Source organism: Capsicum annuum, chromosome 4, assembly GCF_002878395.1.
Source record: "Capsicum annuum cultivar UCD-10X-F1 chromosome 4, UCD10Xv1.1, whole genome shotgun sequence".
Taxonomy (NCBI): domain Eukaryota; kingdom Viridiplantae; phylum Streptophyta; class Magnoliopsida; order Solanales; family Solanaceae; genus Capsicum; species Capsicum annuum.
Window position 1 is genome coordinate 90,111,599 of NC_061114.1, and position 18,510 is coordinate 90,130,108.

The 18,510-nt window shown below is 34.3% G+C and overlaps 1 protein-coding gene across 23 annotated transcripts; it reads left to right on the forward strand.

Moving 5' to 3' along the window:
* The first annotated feature begins 1,605 nt into the window (after positions 1-1,605).
* LOC107867878 (paired amphipathic helix protein Sin3-like 2) lies at positions 1,606-6,831 on the forward strand. Of its 23 annotated transcripts, none has more exons than XR_007054995.1 (8): positions 1,690-1,852; positions 3,258-3,295; positions 4,511-4,558; positions 4,721-4,831; positions 4,972-5,010; positions 5,132-5,303; positions 5,734-5,819; positions 6,575-6,831. XR_007054995.1 is itself a non-coding variant. In XM_047411878.1 (6 exons), exons 3-6 carry the CDS (start codon positions 4,544-4,546, stop codon positions 6,651-6,653), a joined length of 297 nt encoding a protein of 98 aa, XP_047267834.1. In that variant the 5' UTR covers positions 1,606-1,852; positions 3,136-3,295; positions 4,511-4,543; the 3' UTR covers positions 6,654-6,831. The 23 variants fall into 23 exon arrangements, 4 of the variants coding, with proteins under 4 accessions (XP_047267834.1, XP_016569831.1, XP_016569833.1 ...); XR_001673409.2 differs by having other exon boundaries at positions 1,692-1,852; positions 6,570-6,831; XR_001673411.2 differs by having other exon boundaries at positions 1,692-1,852; positions 5,132-5,295.
* Positions 6,832-18,510: the final 11,679 nt, after the last annotated feature.

The window sequence follows — 18,510 nt, forward strand, 5'->3', positions numbered from 1 at the left end:
TTTATCTTGTGTATTTTTATAATTGATTAAGAGAAAAATAATGAAACCTTAGTACAGTCAGGTTTTGAAAGCTTGAACTATTTGATTTTGATGTTTAAAGGATACCCCTGCTGAAAATTATTTTAGACCATGTATTGTATAGTGTTTTAAACTGTGATGACTACGTATCTTATTATGGAATTAGAATTATAGGCATGATAATTATAGCTTAGAAATGTGTGAATTAGATAGGTAGTAATTAATAGTATAACCTTGTGCTATGTCTATGTGAGTACTTACTTAGTTCAGCTTTGTGTATGTGATCTAGAACTTTTTTGGTTATTTTGGCCTTGGTTATAGGATAGTTTTTTAGGAAAGGATCCTAGACCGTTCTTAAATAGTTCACTTTTAGCCTAAAATCCCTATTAAATGTAATAGATATCCCTTGATCTTGAGTTTGAGCCTAAATAATCCAAGTATTTTATTAGCACATTCATATTCCCATTTATCTATGTACAATGAACTTGTTTGAGCCCTAGTATCTCCTTGGATGTTGTTTACCTCAACTTAGGCAAATCCTTTAAGTTGAGAGTGACTATCATAGGGGTGCATAGTGCAGCATAGGTATGAAGAAGAAGTTAGTAAAATAAAAACAAAATGGATTTGGTTGCAGTAAGAAAGGTAAATCCTTTTTAGATTTGCATATTTAGAAGATAAGTATATGAAACTTCTTTATTGTAAGGGACACAAGTGGCATTGTTGGTTGCTATTAGTTTGGGTAATGTCATTTGTATATGTGCTTAGTTTTTTGCTCATAATCCAATGTCATTTCTTAATCCTTTTATATTATGGTGATGGGCTACAAGTATACAAAAGGTGTTTTTTAATTCTTGTATATGAGGGGTTAAAATGTTTGTGCTAAAGGAAATGAAATGAATATTATAGGTCCCTTAGGTTTCTCTTAATAAAGCATTGTAGTTGTTTGTTTTGTTTTGTTTGTCTGAAGTCATATGGATTTTCTAAGTTGAGAATGTTGATGTGCCATAATTTTATGGCACTTTTGATGCTTAAAATGAGAAAACTATGAAAGAACATACATCTTTATAGTAGATAAGATGTGTTTTTTATAAGTGTGAAGTAAATTAGGGGTTGGAAGCAAAACTAAGAAAACAAGCTCAAATTGACCAAGAAAAGACTCTTAGGTTGCATCCTAAGGTCATGGAGCTATCCACCTCCAATTAAACTTGGTTGATAATAAAGTCCCAAAAATTGTTATATGTCAAAACTATATGAATCATGGACTTAGTCTATGAATGCTGAATAGGCCGGTGAAGAAGCTGCTAAATAAGTGCAAGTAGAGCCCGAGTTTCATGACCCGATTCGCAAGTTGTGGACTATTTATAAACCATGGACCAAGTATGGTATAATGACCTTATAGGCCATTCCCTTAATTTGCATGCATTTACAGGATTTTAAGCATTTCCATAGAAACTTAGGTTATTTATTACATGCTAGAACTGTTGGTTCGGTTATCAGATAGTACATTTTGATTTTAGGTTCTTTTCCCTAATTTGTATCTTTCATTGTTTAGGATTTGATCTCAGACAATACATTACCAAAAAAGGATCTAATTGCGAAGGTTTATTTGCGGGGATTATTTTAATCCCTGTAAAATTATATAAAATATATGGGTTAAAAACTTGTCGCTAAAATTTATAAATTTATGAGGGTTTTAACCCCGCTATCCTTAAAAAAATAGCGCGTACTGCCATAAAAAAATTCCCTCATTTTAATTTCCCCCAAACACCGGCTCTCTCTTATTTTTTTTGAAATTCCTAAACAGTTACTCAGTACTCTCTTTCTCTCATTCTCAGTAAGTATGCATACCATTTTCTTCTTCTTCTTCTTTTTTCACTTGGAAATTTCTCTTATTGATTTTCTTTTTAAGGAGTTTTTAGTACTATTTCTTGATTTTTTTTATCTTGAAAATGTTAGGGAAATTGTTGAGAAAGAAAAAATGTGAAATTTTAATGGGTATTTTTTATTTTTTGACCAAAATTGATTGACCAAAATCAAATCCAAGTAGGAAAGGGATTTTTGGGTATAATAGGAAAAGGGGTTTCGGGTGCATTTGCTTCGTGTACTAAATCCCCAAATCGATTGACCAAAATTTTATTTTGATTTTAGCATGAGATATTGTTGAATAGACGGTAGTGTGAGATATTTTGTTCATGTTGAATAGATGTTATGGTGATACACAGTTCCTATTGAATAGTTGGTATAGTGATGTATTGTTCTTGTTGATTAGTTAATATGTTGATATATAGTTCCTATTGATTGGTTCATATGTTGATGTATAGATTAGTTTGTATGTTGATATTTAGTTCTTGTTGATTAGTTCGTATGGTGATATTTAACAATTTTGGAGGGGGACTACACATTTGATGCCATATTCTTGTGGATATATAAAGCTATTTGTTACCTTTATCAAAAAAAGAGTTTGTATGGTGATATATAGTTCCTGTTGAATAAATAATGTGTTGATATATAGTTCCTGTCCGATAGAAGGTATGTTGATATATAGTTCCTATAGAATAAATGGTATGTTGATGTATAGTTCCTGTTAAGTAGATGGTATGTTGATATGTAGTTCCTGTCGGATAGTTGGTATGCTGATAGTTCATAGTTGAATTATTGGTATGGTGATAGCTTAGGAAGGAAAATTAAAGAAAAGGAATGCTAATAGTTGGGGCACGAAACTCACAAAAGAATTATAATTCAGATGTGCTTAGACAGATGGGAAAAAATCGCCTAGTGTTTTTAAATAATATTTATGTTCTGATGGTGTCTTTTCCAAGTCCATAGCAGGGTCTTAACAATTTTTTATCTTAAACTTTTGTATATATAAGTGAATAGGAGTACATACCTATTTTTAAGCTTATGCCATTTAGACTGTCAGTATATGTAATGGTAATCTTCTTTTAAATAAGCCTGATGTATCTTTATCTTTCCATAAATAAACTCGGTTCTTACATTTCAGTTGGTACCACTAAGATATGTGATAACTATAAATATGAAATGGAATGTTCATGAGCAATTACTAGATTGGGTCTGATTGATTAATGAGATAATAACTCACATGCTCTTCCATGGCAGTTGACAAGTCAACTATAGATATCTCCGAGAACCCACTAAACAATCTCTTCCCTTTACTCAAATATAGAGCAACCCCTGCTGCTCCTTACACTCTTCTTACTCTCAACTATCGTCTTTCTTAGGTCTACCCAGATCTGATTGGTTGCAGCCATTTTATCAGGTATAAACTTATCAGAAACTTTTCTCTTTTTCCTATGTACAACAGGTGTTAATTCCATCATTTTTAAAGGTGAAGTAGTTGCTTTCCCACTAGACGAACCACCAGTATGATAAGGTGGTCTATTGAGCACTTTTCTAGTACCTTCAAAACATGTTGTTTTGGTGCAGATACTATAATTTTCCTCTTGACATGTTTTAACCTAGATACATATCTACATAAATTAGTGTATCTCCACAAGTATGGGGATAAGTTTTTTCTTGAAACTGGTAATATGAAGGTACTTCTATATCGACGGTGCATTCTTCCTTTTATTCTTTAGATTTTTCTTTTAGCTTCGACAACCTAACATGAGTTAAATTAACTACACAGTACTACCTCTTTTATCTTCCATTTTTCCTCCTTTTACTTGTTTGGAATGAAGCTTTTAGTAGCTTACATTCTGTTACATTTCTCTTAAATAAATTTTTGTTTGTGATCTTCTTGCAAATCTTCTTAGTTATATATGAAACTAGTGATTTCTTAGCAGCTAAAATTATACCTTACTTTCTTATCCTCTATTCAGTTCTTAGCAAATGTACTTCCTAAAAAAGCCTTAGAGAAGCATTTGCCAAACATGGTGAAGTGGTAAATGGTCTATTTTACTTATATCTTACATATCTCACTGGTTAAAACATAACAAGAGAGAGCGTATTATGAAACAGTAAACACAAATTTATGTAGTATGCTATGTGTTACATCCAGAGTGGTGACAGATCGCGTAGTTGTTTAGTTGTTTTCTATCTTAAAATATTTTGTTTGTTGTTTCTTTAACTTCTGTAGTAGTTTTCATTTCTTTAACTCTTTTGGTTGGTATTGAATCAAGATATCTTGCCTACTGAACTTATTACTTTGTGAAACTTGCCAACTTTCCAATTTTGATAAGATATCTGCAATATTTACTATGAGAGCGAATACAGAACAAAGTGGCATCAAAATAATTTTACTCTGGTCCCCTGCTTTCTGTTTGTAAGGAAATTCTCACGAGGAGCTGCAATGCGCCTTTTAAGTGAAAGAATAGTTTCTCCGTTTGACGCCTCCTTTATAATGAACTCAACACCATGATTTTTAATCAGCCCCTTACTAATAGTCTTTTATTTGTCATATACTTCCATGAGGGGATAAGTCGCCATTGATAGAATGATTGTTTATCTTAGTTGTTGAGCTTTTTTCGTACAGCTTCCGCTCTTGAACAAGCTCTGCTCTGAGAGAATGGTCTTATTCAGTGTAAGTATGTTACATTCAACATCTTTTATACTGCAGAGTTAGGAAAATATTAGTAAAATTACGGAATTGTCCATACTAGTTGAGTACAAATATTATCTATGAACACCATGATTTTTAATCATTCCTTTACTAATATTTTTTTCTTTTTCATGTACTTCAAAGAGGGGATAAGTCGTCATTGATAGAATGATTGTTTATCTTAGTCGTTGAGGATTTTTTGTACAACTTCCGCTCTTGAACAAGCTCTGCTCTGAGAAAATTGTCTTATTCAGTGTAAGTATGTTACGTTCAACCCCCTTTATGCCACAGAGTTAGGAAAATATTAGCAAAATTAGGGAAATGTCCATACTATATGATTACAAATATTATCAATCAAAAACTAGTAAAGTGGCAGTCTACTTGATTTATGGCAGGTTTGGCAACATCAACATAACATTTACCTATTTGAATTTGTAAGTTTCTGAATAGTTATCTCCATTCTCTCCCCTCTTTCCCTATCTTAGTTTTTCCTATTTTTTATCTGTTGCATGTTTGAAGTTAAAGTGCATTAAAAACTATTTTTTTGTGTTGTAGACATCTTCGCCGCCCCGACTGTCCATCCAGTTGATGGATAATGGAGGTGACAAGTTTGAAGTAGTTGTAGTTTCTATAGATCCTAATTTTCCAGTTTATCTGCACAATGATTATTTCTCAGTTAAACATGGGAAAAAAGAGTCTTCTGCAGTTATGCTGAAGAGGTAATTAGGTAACTATATAATATTCAGTTAAGAAATATAGTGCATTTCAATAGATGATCCAAAATATCAATTGCTTTGAGGTGGTGAGTTATGGACTCCAACCTATGTCTCTGCTAGTCTGTATCAATTTGATTTTCCTACTTTTGCACTTGTATGATGAATTATGATGTTTGTGAAACAAACTCACTCCTATTTGCTTCTCTGTGTGGACCCATCTTCAACTCAATAACATTAATTCTATAGTAAATCTGGTTGCTGTGAGAATTAATATGGTATGATTCTGAACGAAGTAGATATTATATAAATAAAATAAGTTGTGAGATGTTCTTTTAGAGAGAGCATTGGAGGTGCTAATCAGTATGCTCTGTGATTAAGTGCTAATTTGACTTGACATTCACTGGTTTCCACATCTGATTATTTTGTATCCATAATCTGTAGAAATAACCAGAAATATGCCGACCTTGATGAATCAACTGCTTTGTGAATGACAATAGAACATGCTGTTCTTATAAATAGTCTGAAATGTAAGATGGCTTTAAATTCATCAAAGTTAAATGAGTTCTTCTTCAACTATCTGCTATTATAATATTAGAGTAAAGTGTGTGTTATGGTCGTTTCTGGTAGTAAAGACAAGTGAAGACATGCACTATATATTTGTATTTGATTCTGTGCAAGGAACATACTATATGTCCAATTAATCATACAAGTGAAAAAATGCTTGTGCATGTGACCAGCTTGATACTTGAAACTGACATATATTTTTCTTACTTGTTAGTGTTTTCTTCTTTCTTTCAATATGTCTTGTTATCTGTTGTGTCATTATTATCTTTCTAATACATAAAGGAAAAATAGGGAACTATATCTTTCAAATCAAATATTTGGTTGTCTACTATCTACATGTACTGCTAAAAGTACTGCATTTTGCAACATTGTTAACATAGAATGGTTTTGTAAGCAATTTCTTTTGTGCTTGATTGTGTTGCTGTATGTTCAATGATATTACCTATATGTTGAATGTTACTTAGATTCCTAGTTTGATATTACTTATATGCTGAATGGTACTAAGATTTCTAGTCTGATATTACCTATATGTTGAATGGTACTCAGGTTCCTAGTTTGATCAACTGATTGAGTAGTTTGAAATGGTAGCATGGAGTAGTTGTTGATGGATCTATTTATATTTATCATGATGTTTTTTAGTTGTACGCAGATATAAATGTAATAAGGACTGAAAGTTTATCTGATTGGTTTTTATACTTTGTATTTTTATGTAGCAAAGTGATGCAGCTAATGGACTCATTTCTCCTATGGATGCTAGGAGACCACGTAATGATAGTGATCCTAATGATAGTCGTTGATTTTGTTGCAACTTGTCTTGTATATTCAATTATGATGTAATTGTGTGGATGAAGTGAATCTTAGAATATTGAATGTTTTGTGTTTAAATTTGATTTTGGAGTTTGAAGATACTAGTTAATGTGGAAAATTTGGACTTTGAAGATGTTAATGTTGAAAATTTAATTTTGAAGTTTAATATTTAATGTATTTTTTTTATATGTTTGTCAATTACAATGTTTAATTACTTGTTGTATTAATGATATATGAATTGATCAAATATTGAATTGTAGGTTATGCCTAAAGGAATAATTAAATTTGAGCTAAAATTAGAATCTATAATTAGTTATTAAAAATTGATGGGCACTACTATATTTAAAAAAAAATTGCGGAGATTTTAATCCACGTAATTTTTAAATAAAAATTTACTATAAAATGAATTAAATTTAGAATAATAGGGGTCAATAATCGCCGCAAATTAATTATGGGGGTCCTAATCGCCGCAAAATAACCGCTGCAAATTAATTATGGGGGTTGGAAAAAATCGCCACAAATTGTTTGTGACGGCTCGTATTGTGGGGGGTTTTTTAAACTATCGACATAACATTTTGCGGGGGTTTTATCGTAAAATTAACCCCCGCAATTTGAACTATTTTTTTGAAGTGATAACTTCTAATAGATGACCTTGGATTAGAATTCCAATAGCTCCATTAGATTTTAAACATTGATTTTAGGCTAGGAGGACCCTTGGTTTCGGTCTCGAGGCTTCTGGACTTATTTTGAGATATTGAGCGCATTATGCGAAAAATGAAACTATAGGTGTAGGCCCCACACTTTGTCCAAATGATCTCAAAAAAAAGTTTTGGTGGTTACATTAAGTCCAAAATATCAAATTTTGTATGGTAGCATAGTTTGTTTGTTCGCACAGAGTTCCAAAAAAATCCCGAGTACCCCATCAAAGTCCAGTCCAAACTTGGTAAAAGATCTGGTGCATGGCACCTAAATAACCATTTAAACACCTATTGGGTTGCTTTAGTGATTAGCACTTTAGTGACATAGGGTCGCTTTAGTGGCCCTGGCCCTTTGTCAGTGGTACTCTTTAGTGCCCAATGTCCATTTTAGGGTCTCTTTATTGGCACCTGCGTCTGCAGCCAAATCGCTTTAGCAGTAGCTGCTTTAGCACCCAGGTGTCTGCTTAAGTGGCACTTTTAAACTTTAAATACCCTTTTCCCCACCCAATTTTCTAATACTTCTTTTATCCATTTTTACACCTAATTGAGATCTCAAAGAAAGGAAAAAAATGGGAAATCATACAAATAAGTTAACGTAAGCTAACGTAACTCATTGTGTTCATTTCCCATTAATTTTTCCTTTAATTTTCATCCTAATATTATGTAAAATTCTTAGAAATTAGAGATTTAGTCCCTAATCTTTGAGGGTTGATTTGAGACTTGAATTTTTCTATATTTGTTCTTAACTTTTTGAGCACAACATCTATGTCCTTCGAGGGACCTCATGATCGGTCCAGTTATAGATTCCGTTTGCGAGCCCCATAGGCTTGTTCTTGACCTAAAATTTTACCCGACCCTTAATATAGAAATATGGGACTCATTTTACCCTTAATGATATGTAGATTACTATTTTAATATAATAAAAATGTTTTGGGATCGTGGAGTGAAGATAAAAAATTGGTGGACGATTCAAGGGTTGCAGTTTAGCATTAAGGTAGGCTTATGTCTACTCTTCTTCATGAGATGGTGTTTATATATGTTGAATTTTTGATAGGGGTGTTAGGATGTGATTGTGGGTACAACATCTTACTTATCTTAAATTGTGAGTTCAGGGTATAGAAGAGTATTTGACCCTTAAGTTGATGTACTTGTTATACGTTTATAATCCTATTACCTTCTTTAAGGATTGACCTTATTTGTAGAGTTGTTGATTGATATGATTATTCTTATGTGGGATTGCTTAAGCTATCTTGAAATTGCAACCCAGGTGAAGTTGGCTTAGTTATTTATGTTCTAGGTAAAATTGCTATCCTAAGGATAATCATGGATTATTTATCATCTATAAGTGGATGTAGATACCTTAGCCTAGCCCGAGCTAAAATCTTAACTGAAAAATATATTGTAGAGTAGAAGTAGGCCTATGTAGCCCACCTTATTCCAAGACTTGTGTTAGCTTTGTAGATTCATATTTGTATGACAACCTATTATACATAGAGAAGACTAATGAACTTCTAGTATAAGGTGACTATGTGACTTTGGATTACAATGGCTCTTCCCCGAATTATGATTTAATGGTTATTCTTTATATATATATTCGGCATAAGGCTGTGATTATGATATTGGTTGAGTTTTTGAAAGTATTATGTCCTTGTAAAAGGAAAGGGTGATAGTTTATAGACATATTGACGCTTATAATTGTATTACTTGAATACTGGTGGTGGATGCATAGATTTGGTATGATCATGATAACTTAGATGGTAAATGGTATGAATTCAACTAAAATAAGATTTTATTACTCTTCTTCCTAAAAAGGGAATTTTTCCTACTTTTCTCTTTTTAAATAGATTTCTTCATAACAGGAATAGTAGCATCCTAAAATGTAATTTATGAGACTTTGAGACCAAAAATGATGATTTAGAGATTTGACTGAGATAATTTATGGTCAAGGAATTTGCTACTACTATTTACCTGATCAAGAAAGATTCCTATCCTTTCTACGCTCCTATGATGATTTTGTCCCTGAGTTTACCCTGCAAATGGATTTATAGATCTACACTCTTTTAGCCACGGTTCTAGCCATGTGCTTATAAACATACATATATATATATTATTGGATAGATGGTCAATTAATGATGATATTAATGGTATGAGTTTTGGTTCAAGTCTGGCGATTAATGATGATACTGATGATATGAGATTCGTTTCAATTTCAATGATTGACAATGATATTGATAATATGATTTTATACATTGGTTTACTTTATGGAATTTAGATTGATTATGGTATTGTGGACTATATCTTGGCATTTATTGTTACATGTACATTGCCTATCACCAGTATAGGCGTATATCTATAAGCATTTTGGTGGTTTCATAGGTATAGGTGAAGAGTATGGCTTATGGTGTATTATGTTCTTACTGAACCTTCAAGACCTATAGTGGCGAGAGTTTATAAAAAGGACCGGTTTGGTGTTATTTCTTTGTACTAACCGACTGTACTTTATATTGTTATTGTTTTTATTATGGTTAGTACATGACAGGTTGATTGTTGGAATGGTATAGATATTTGAGGTATGATTCTAATTCTTTCATCTTATAGTTATATTATCACATATGATTATTCCTTAGTTAGACATTATGGCTTTAGACACTGATATTCTGATTCTTTTCTTTACGATACTTTATTATGGTAAGTACATCATATTTGGATGTGTGGATTAGAGACCCCAATTATATTAGCAATAGTTTCTACTATGATTACAATGCCTGGAGATGCTATGTGATTAATTAGTTTGTGCCCTTGAGTTAGCTTTGTTATGTATATCTATCTAGCTTGAGTGGTTATGGTATTATTGTGTATCCATCCATTATCTCATTTACCCATGTTTAATCTCCATTCCTTAGCCTTGTATACTACCATATATATCTTTGTTCTTCTTTTTATTCATATGTTGGGTAGTGATATATAGTATAGTGCGAGGGTCTCAAAGTATGGTTGGAATAATGTAACTTATCCTTAATGTTCCGTTATCTTATTATGTTAGGTGCTTAGATATAAGGAGAATAGTTATCTTATAGTCTCATTATCCTTACTATGTAGTTTACTGGATATTTGGGTGTAGTTTACATTCCTACTTGCATAGTATTTATATTTAAATTACCTTTGGAGCTTAAATGGAAATTGCCTATGCAGTACCACATATTGGTACTTATAATACAATTCTATAGCATGTAGATCATATTACAAGTTCTCATTGTTAGTTTATTCATCAGGAAGAGCAACTACTGTTCGGAGACATAAGGTGAGCTCTTAGTGTTTGGAGTATTGCTATTTTCCCTCTTATATGATAGACTAGTCTCTATGTTGTATTCAGAGGTGGGTTGTATCAGTATGTTCATTTTGTACTCGATTTTGTAAGTCATAATACAATAGAAGCTTTTGATCTGATTCCACCAGGTTTTGCGACTATCTTATGTAATGCAGTCTTTTACAATATTTATTCTTCATTCTTCCTTCTTTTCTCTTGCTAGTCCATTATGAAACCTGAGGTGATATTTTACTTGGAAATTTCTTAAGCTTTGAGCGCACTGCCATGATTATGATTTAACCATACGATTCATATGGTATCTTGAAGGGCAGGTGGCCCTAGTCGTAAGGTGTCCAGTAGATAGTGGTTGGGTTTTCTGTGTTGGTTATGACTTTGAGATATGAGTCATTAAGGATGGTGATGATTCATTACGATGAACCTTAATCAAATCGGTAACTTAATGCCTTAACTCTTCTTTGAGTTTGAGTGGCTCATAACAAGCCATGAGGATAGGTTATGAGTCGTGTGTTAAAGCCGTAGGTTATCCAGTATCTGACCCATTTGGGTATTGTGTTGGTTACGACTACACCTTATATATTATATATACACAGTACCCATTTTGGTACTATGCATAGGTGTCTAACTCACTAGCTAAGATATACCTCAAGGCTACGAGTCATATGATAGGGTGACGAGTCAATGGGTTAACTCGTAACCAAAGATGACTTTTTATGGTTTTTAAGCTGAGAGTATTTTAGAAATTTCCCACTTTAAGTCCCTTTGATACCATGACTTAAAATCTTTCTTGGGACTTTATTAACATATCATATCCAATAAAACAATCTCAAATTCCCTTTTAAACTCCCTATTCAATCTAAGCCTAGGGTTTCGAAGAATGTGGTCATCTAAGGTTCTAAGTGTGTAATCGCTTCTAAGTTTCTTAGTATTCCAGGCATGTTATCCTCCCTCATTGTTATTTTACTTAAAGTACATGTTTTAATGGTACTATTAAGTTTTTTGAAATAAAGGTTAGAGGTCTTTGAATGTATAATTTTGAATGATGTTTTCCCATGGTTTAATTATAGTTTTCCTTATATTAAATATGGTTTGGAACATCTCGGTGGATTGGAATGGTGGGGAAACTTGATAATGGTAACTTTCTCAAATCTTGTGACTTTTGAAGTGGTTATAACCCCAACCCTATATCATAAAAATGGTTAGTAGTTATGAGAATGTTAGGAATTTAAATTAGGGGTACAATAGAATCCCTAATATGCTTGGTTTGACTTATTTCTTGATACTAATCCATGGTTTAAATGGTTAAATTGTTAAGGATGGTTTTGAAAACCTTGTTGGGTACGCAAAATCTCCCAAGTGATTATGTAATGAAAATCTTACAGGATACTCAGGAATCAACCAAGTGATTTTTATAATACAGTGTGTGGGGTACATGGGAATCCCCTATGTGTTAGATAATGACATTATTTGCAAGTTATAGTCGATATATTGATACCACTTTATAATGCCTTAATAATTGAATAATGGAATCGGTGGTTTTGGTTATGTATAAAATATTTTAATTGGGAAATAACGGGGGTTGTGATAGGTAGTCGTGAAGGTGTGAGTACAATGGATGGACATTAGAAACTAATGTTTGCTGATAAGAGTGTTGGTCTTGATGACCATGTTCTTGTATGGCACAAGGGAATCCCCAAAGTCTATACATGTATATATGTATCATGGAGGTTGAAGGGTACATGGGAATTGTCAACCTTATTTGATATCTCTAGTTCAAGTGGCAACATGCACTGGGGCCTGTTAAGGGGGTAACACTGGACCTATATAGCCCATAGATGTACTAATAATGGTAATGCTAAACAACCATGTTAAGGACTTAAATACACGCTAAACCTTTTTGCCTTTCACGACATGTTATATATGTATATATGTGATTGCATATGATTATTTGACTTGCTTTTTAATTAAAGGCATTATTTTATCATTATCCCTGAGTTACATGCTAGCATTCACTTTAGTAACCGTCTTCAGGAGCTGTATCCCCATGTAATGAAGGAACCAACCATACTTTTACTCTTCCTATTTAGTGACTTGGTGATTAAGGGATAATATTTAAGTCAAACTAATGTGGTGAGCTTTAATACTCCGAAAGACCCCATTTAATGCTATGGACTTCTTTATATCATTCATATTTCTTTGGTTTTTATTTTGTCTATGGTTGGGGGCATGTCCCGACTAGATATTCTTTGATACTGGTTAGAGGCCTTAATGAAATACTATGGGCATGGATAGTGTCGGTATTAGTGTTAGCATTGGTATTGGTATTGGCATTTGGATTTTTATTAGATGGTTAATTACTTTTGCCTTTCAGTTTTTATTTTAGACTTATTATCATGTCTTTAATTTAATACAATCTTTTCTTATTATATGTTTTAAATTCATCTGACATGGTGTGTAGGGCGGTTAATGGTTGGATATTGAGGGTGTTATTTAGTCCTGGTTAGACTTGACATACCCGACATGACTTAACCCTAGTTTGGATCATGTCAAATTGTTATCAGAGCCTAAGTTCATGGTAAATTAGGTGTTCATAAAGTTATGTTGAGTGGAGTTTCTTTTAAGGGTGTGTAGCACGCTGCACTCATAAGGGAGAGGCTACAAGGCATTTAGGAATATTTCTCTATATATTGTTCTATTTTTGGGTTGTAGAGTTTAAGGTACTAAAATCTTCTCTATTATCGTCTTATTTTCTTTTCAGATCATGCCTCCTAGACAATTCGAAGCCCACAAAAACTCGTTTGACCCACCTGAGGACAATGTTAATGTGACATGTACTGCTTATAGGGTCCAGTCTCGATTTAGGAGTCCAATTCCTGATTGCCCTTCTAGAGTTCCACCAGTCCCCTCCAATCTATCTCGAGCTCTTTAGACTAATCTGAAGAATGTTGAGTTTCATTAGTCTATTCATATGTTGCCTGAGTTGGTAGCTTCTCAGTCTAAACATGGTGCTTTTATCACTCCATTTTCTGAGGCCACAAGGGTTGGCTAGTTTATGAGGTTGAACCCTCTAACCTTTATTGGTTTTAAGATCAAGAAGGATCCTCAAAATTTCCTAGATTATATGGAAAAGATCTTTCATATGATGCATGCTAGTAATTGGAGGGCATGGAGTTCGCCACCTGCTAATTAAAGGATACAGCATATCAGTGGTATGAGGAATATGATCAGTCAAGGGGTGATAATGCTTAGTCAGCCATGTGGGATAATTTTTCTAATGCTTTCTTGGATCGTCTCTTTTCTCAAGAGCTGGGGGAATAGAAGACGAATGAGTTTGTTAACTTGAAGCGACGCAAGATGTCAGTCAAGGAGTATTCCTTAAAGTTTCACCAATTATGATGGTGCTCTGGAGTTGGTTTCCAGCATAAAGGCTAGAATGAGGAATTTAGCTTCCAGGTTGTCTTGAGACTTAATTTTGTAGAGTAAGGCTACCTTGCTTAACAAGAACATGGAAATCTCTAGGCTGATTGTGTACATGAAACATGTTGAGGATGAAAAGAGGAAGCAGTTTGAAAATAGGGAAATATAAAGCCAGAAATTCTGGCATTCAAAGTATGGTGGTAGTAAATAGCAGCGTGGTAGGAATGGTGAAAAGTGGTCCAAAGAAGTAGGAAAATTTTGTGTCCAACACGATGGCTAGTGCTTCCTACCAAAAGCTGTCTAGTTAAAGATGTCTTTAGGGTGGCAACAATTATAGGGAATAAAGTGCTTAATGTCAGGCTATTAAAGCCCAATCAGCTCTATCATATCCTCCCTGTAGATTTTGTAGTCAACTATTTTGGTGTTTCTGCTTTGATGGTAGGGACAACTGCTTCAACTGCACTCAGCTAGGGTATATGCTTAGAAACTGTATAGTGGACAAGTTTGTTACTGAGGTAAATAAGGTTTCAGTTGCCTCTTCTTCAGCTCTGGCACAAAAAAGTACGCCCTCTGGCTCCGCCACTGGTCGGGATTAACTCTATGCTCTTGCTACCCGCCAGGAGTTTGAGGTAACATGATGTCATTATTGGTATGTTGAAACTATTTTTTGTGATATGTACTGATTACTTGATCTGAGGTCCACTCTTTCTTATATGATCCCATTTGTGGTTGTGCATTTTGGTTTCGATCTCGTGTGTATTTCAGATTGTGTTTTTTGTTTCTACCTGAATGTGCAACTCTGTGGTTGCTAGAAGAGTCTATAGAGGTTATGTGGTATCGATGGGTGATCGGGAAAATTGATGGATCTGTTTAAATTAAACATGCTTGATTTTGATGTCATATTATAGATAGATTGGTTGTACTTGTGCTATGATTGTCTAGACTATCAAACTCATAAGGTCATCTTTAAATTCCCTAATAAGTCGGTTATAGAATGGGAGGGTGGTTCTCTATTACCCAAGAAAAGGTTCATATCATAGCTTAGAGCCTGTAAATTAATCTATAAGAGAAGTCTGTACCATCTGCTCTGGGTTAAAGATTCTAACTCGGAGGGTCCTTTTTTACATTTCATCCCAGTGGTGAATGAATTTCCTAAGGTTTTCCCTAATGACTTTCCTGGCGTTCCTCCCGATAAAGAGATTGATTTTTGGATTTATCTTGATCTGTACACTCGTCCTATCTCTATTTCCTTATAAAAAAATGGCTCAAACTGAGTTAAAGGAGATTAAGGATCAATTAAAGGATATTTTTGACAAAGATTTCATCCATCCTAGAATGTCTCTGTGGGGTGCACCAATATTGTTCATGTGTAAAAAAGATGGGTCCCTTAGAATGTATATTGATTACCAGCAATTGAATAACGTAATGATATTGAATAGATACCCTCTTCTAGGGATAGATGATTTATTTGATCAACTCTAGGGTGCTAAGTTCTTCTATAAGATCGATCTTTGGTTCGGGTATCATCAGCTAAAGATTAGGGTGGTGGATATCCCTACGATTACCTTTCGTACCAGATATGGGCATTTTAATTTACTGGTTTTGTCTATTATGTTGACTAATGCCCCGGTGGCTTCATAGACTTGATGAATAGGGCCTTTCGTCAATGTATGGAATTGATCGTCATTGTATTCATAGATGATATTTTGGTATACTCAATGATTAAGGTAGATCATGCCAACTACATCCGTATTATGTTATAGACCCTTTAAGATCAGAAGTTGTATGCCAAATTTTCAAAATGTGAATTTTTTTTAGCGCTATAACTTTTTTGGGTCATGTCAGTCTAGTGAAGGGATCATGGTGGATTCACGTAAAGTTGCAGTGGTTAATAGGTAGCCTAGACCCATGAATCCAACCAATATTCAAAGCTTATTAGATTTATCTAGTTACCATAGGAGATTTGTGGAGATTTTTTCGACTATAGCTTCCCCATCTACTATGTTAACTTAGAAGAAGGTAAAGTTCTTGTGGTTCGATGCTTGTGAGGGTAGTTTTGAGAAGGTAAAGGATAAGCTGACCTTGCATAAAGGCACTAATGGTTTTTTGGTCTATTGTGATGCTTCCAGTATCTGGGGTTGTTTTGTTTTGATGCCGCATGGCAAGGTGATAGCTTATGCCTCTAGACAAGTTAAAGTACATGATTAAAATTATCCAACTCATGACTTAGAATTATTGTTTGTGATGTTCGAATTGAAAATTTAGCATCACTATCTGTATGGTGTCCATGTGTTATTTTCTTAGATCAAAAGAGTATGCAGTGTGTGTTCACTTAGAAGGAGATAAATCTTAGGTATCTGAGATGGCTTGATGTGTTCAAGGATTATGACACGGGCCTTCTCTATCATCTAGGTAAAGATGATATAGTTGTTGATGCTCTTAGCTGGTTATCCATAGAGCTTCTAGTCCAAGTGTATAAGAAGAAGTGAGAGTTAGTGAGAGATGTTAATTATTTACCTAACCTTGGAGTTTTCCTTTTAGACTCGGAAGATGGTGATGTGATTGTTCATAAGGTGGCAACAACATCTCTTGGTGCTGAGGTAAAAGAGAAGCAAGTGTTAGATCCTATCTTAGTGTAACTTTATGTTGATATAGGTGGGTAGAAAGTGATGTCCTTTGAATTTAGAGGTGATGGTACCTTACGATACTAAGAGAGATTGTGCATTCCCGATGTAGATGGGTTGCGAGAGAGGATCTTTTCCCAGGCGCATGTGTCGTGTTATGCTATTTGGATCTTTTCCAAGTTTGATGAAAATGTATCCTGATCGTAAGGAGATTTATTGGTAGAACAATATGATGCGAGATGTGGCTTGTTTTGTGGCTAAATGCCTAGTGTGTCAGCAAGTGAAAGTTGAGCTCATGTGGCCCAAATGATTATATCAAGAAATTGAATTGCCTATTTAAAAATAGGAAGTGATCATTATGGATTTAGTTACCGGTCTTCTTAGATCTGGCAATCAGTTTGATTCGATTTGGATCATCGTGGATATGATAACTAAGTCTGCTCACATTTTGCCAGTAAGGACAAACTTCTCGGCAGAGGATTATGCCAAGTTGTTTATTGAGGAAATTGTGAAGTTGCATGGGGAGCATGTCTCTATCATGTCAGATCATGGTGCTCAGTTCTTATATACTTTTGACGATTATTTTAGAAAAGTTTTAGGACTAAAGCGAGTCTTAGTATGACTTTTCACCAACTGTCAGATGAGCAAGCGGAAAGAACTTTTCAAACATTAGATAAAATGCTATAACCTTTCGTGATTGACTATGGTGGTAGTTGGGTTGAGCATTTTCATTTTATAGAGTTTGCATATAATAATAGCTACCACTCTAGAATTGGGATGACTCTATTTGAGGTCTTGTATGGCAAGAGGTGTAGGTTTCCGCTTGGGTGGTTCGCGGTTAGTGAGGTAGAGAATTTTAACCCAAGTTTGGTTTACCGAGCAATGGAGATGTTGAAGGTAATTTGAGATTGGCTCAAAGCAACCCAAAAGTCTTTTGCAGATGCGAGACATACCAAGTTAGAGTTTGAGGTTTGGGATAAGGTGTTCTTGAAGGTGCCTCCCATGAAGGGAGTGATGCAGTTTGATAAGAGAGAGAAGCTTAGTCCCTAGTATATCAGCCTTTACTTGGTCTCGAAGAGTGTTGTCAATCTTTCATATGAATAGGAGTTTCTCTCTAGTATGAGCTCCGTTCACCCGGTGTTCCATCTGTCTATGTTGAGAAAGAGTGTGGGTGATCCGTCATAGATTGTACCTATCAAGGATATTCGTATTTTGAATTTCTTGTGTCACGAGGAAGTCCCTATTGAAATTTTGGACCAGCAAGTTCATCAATTTCGGGCGAAATATATAGCTTTGATAAAGGTTTTATGAAGGAACCACAAGGTCGAAGAGGCTTCTTGGGAAGATGAATAGGACATAGTCAATCAAGTATAAGACTTGGGGAAAGTTTGGTTCATATTAGTCGGCTAGGGATCCTTATCCTAAGCTATCTTCTGATCATCTCTTTCAAGATGACAGTGGTTTTAAGGCATAAGGTGTCCAATCTTAAGCTAGTAGAGCTCAACCAGCCCCATCATATCCTCTTTATTGATTTTATGTATTGCTTTATTATGGTCAGTATGATGAGAATAGGAACATGTGGTACAATTAGTGTCATCCTGGTCATATGCAACACCATTATCTGATAGTTAAAGTTGCCACAGGAGCTAATAAACTCCTGATTGGTACTTTTTCAACTCCTGCACCAAAGGGTGCTACTTTAGGTACTGGCATTAGCCAAAATTGGGTTTATGCTATGGCAGACCTCACAGGCAAGAAGTGAGCTGACTTAGTCATCTTATCC

What these genes read in the sequence shown, in the direction of transcription:
- LOC107867878 (XM_016714345.2), top strand. An exon ending in ACATTTACCTATTTGAATTT is followed by an intron (nt 5,011 to 5,131) that starts GTAAGTTTCTGA and finishes TTTGTGTTGTAG; the next exon opens with ACATCTTCGCCGCCCCGACT. An exon ending in TCTGCAGTTATGCTGAAGAG is followed by an intron (nt 5,296 to 6,569) that starts GTAATTAGGTAA and finishes ATTTTTATGTAG; the next exon opens with CAAAGTGATGCAGCTAATGG.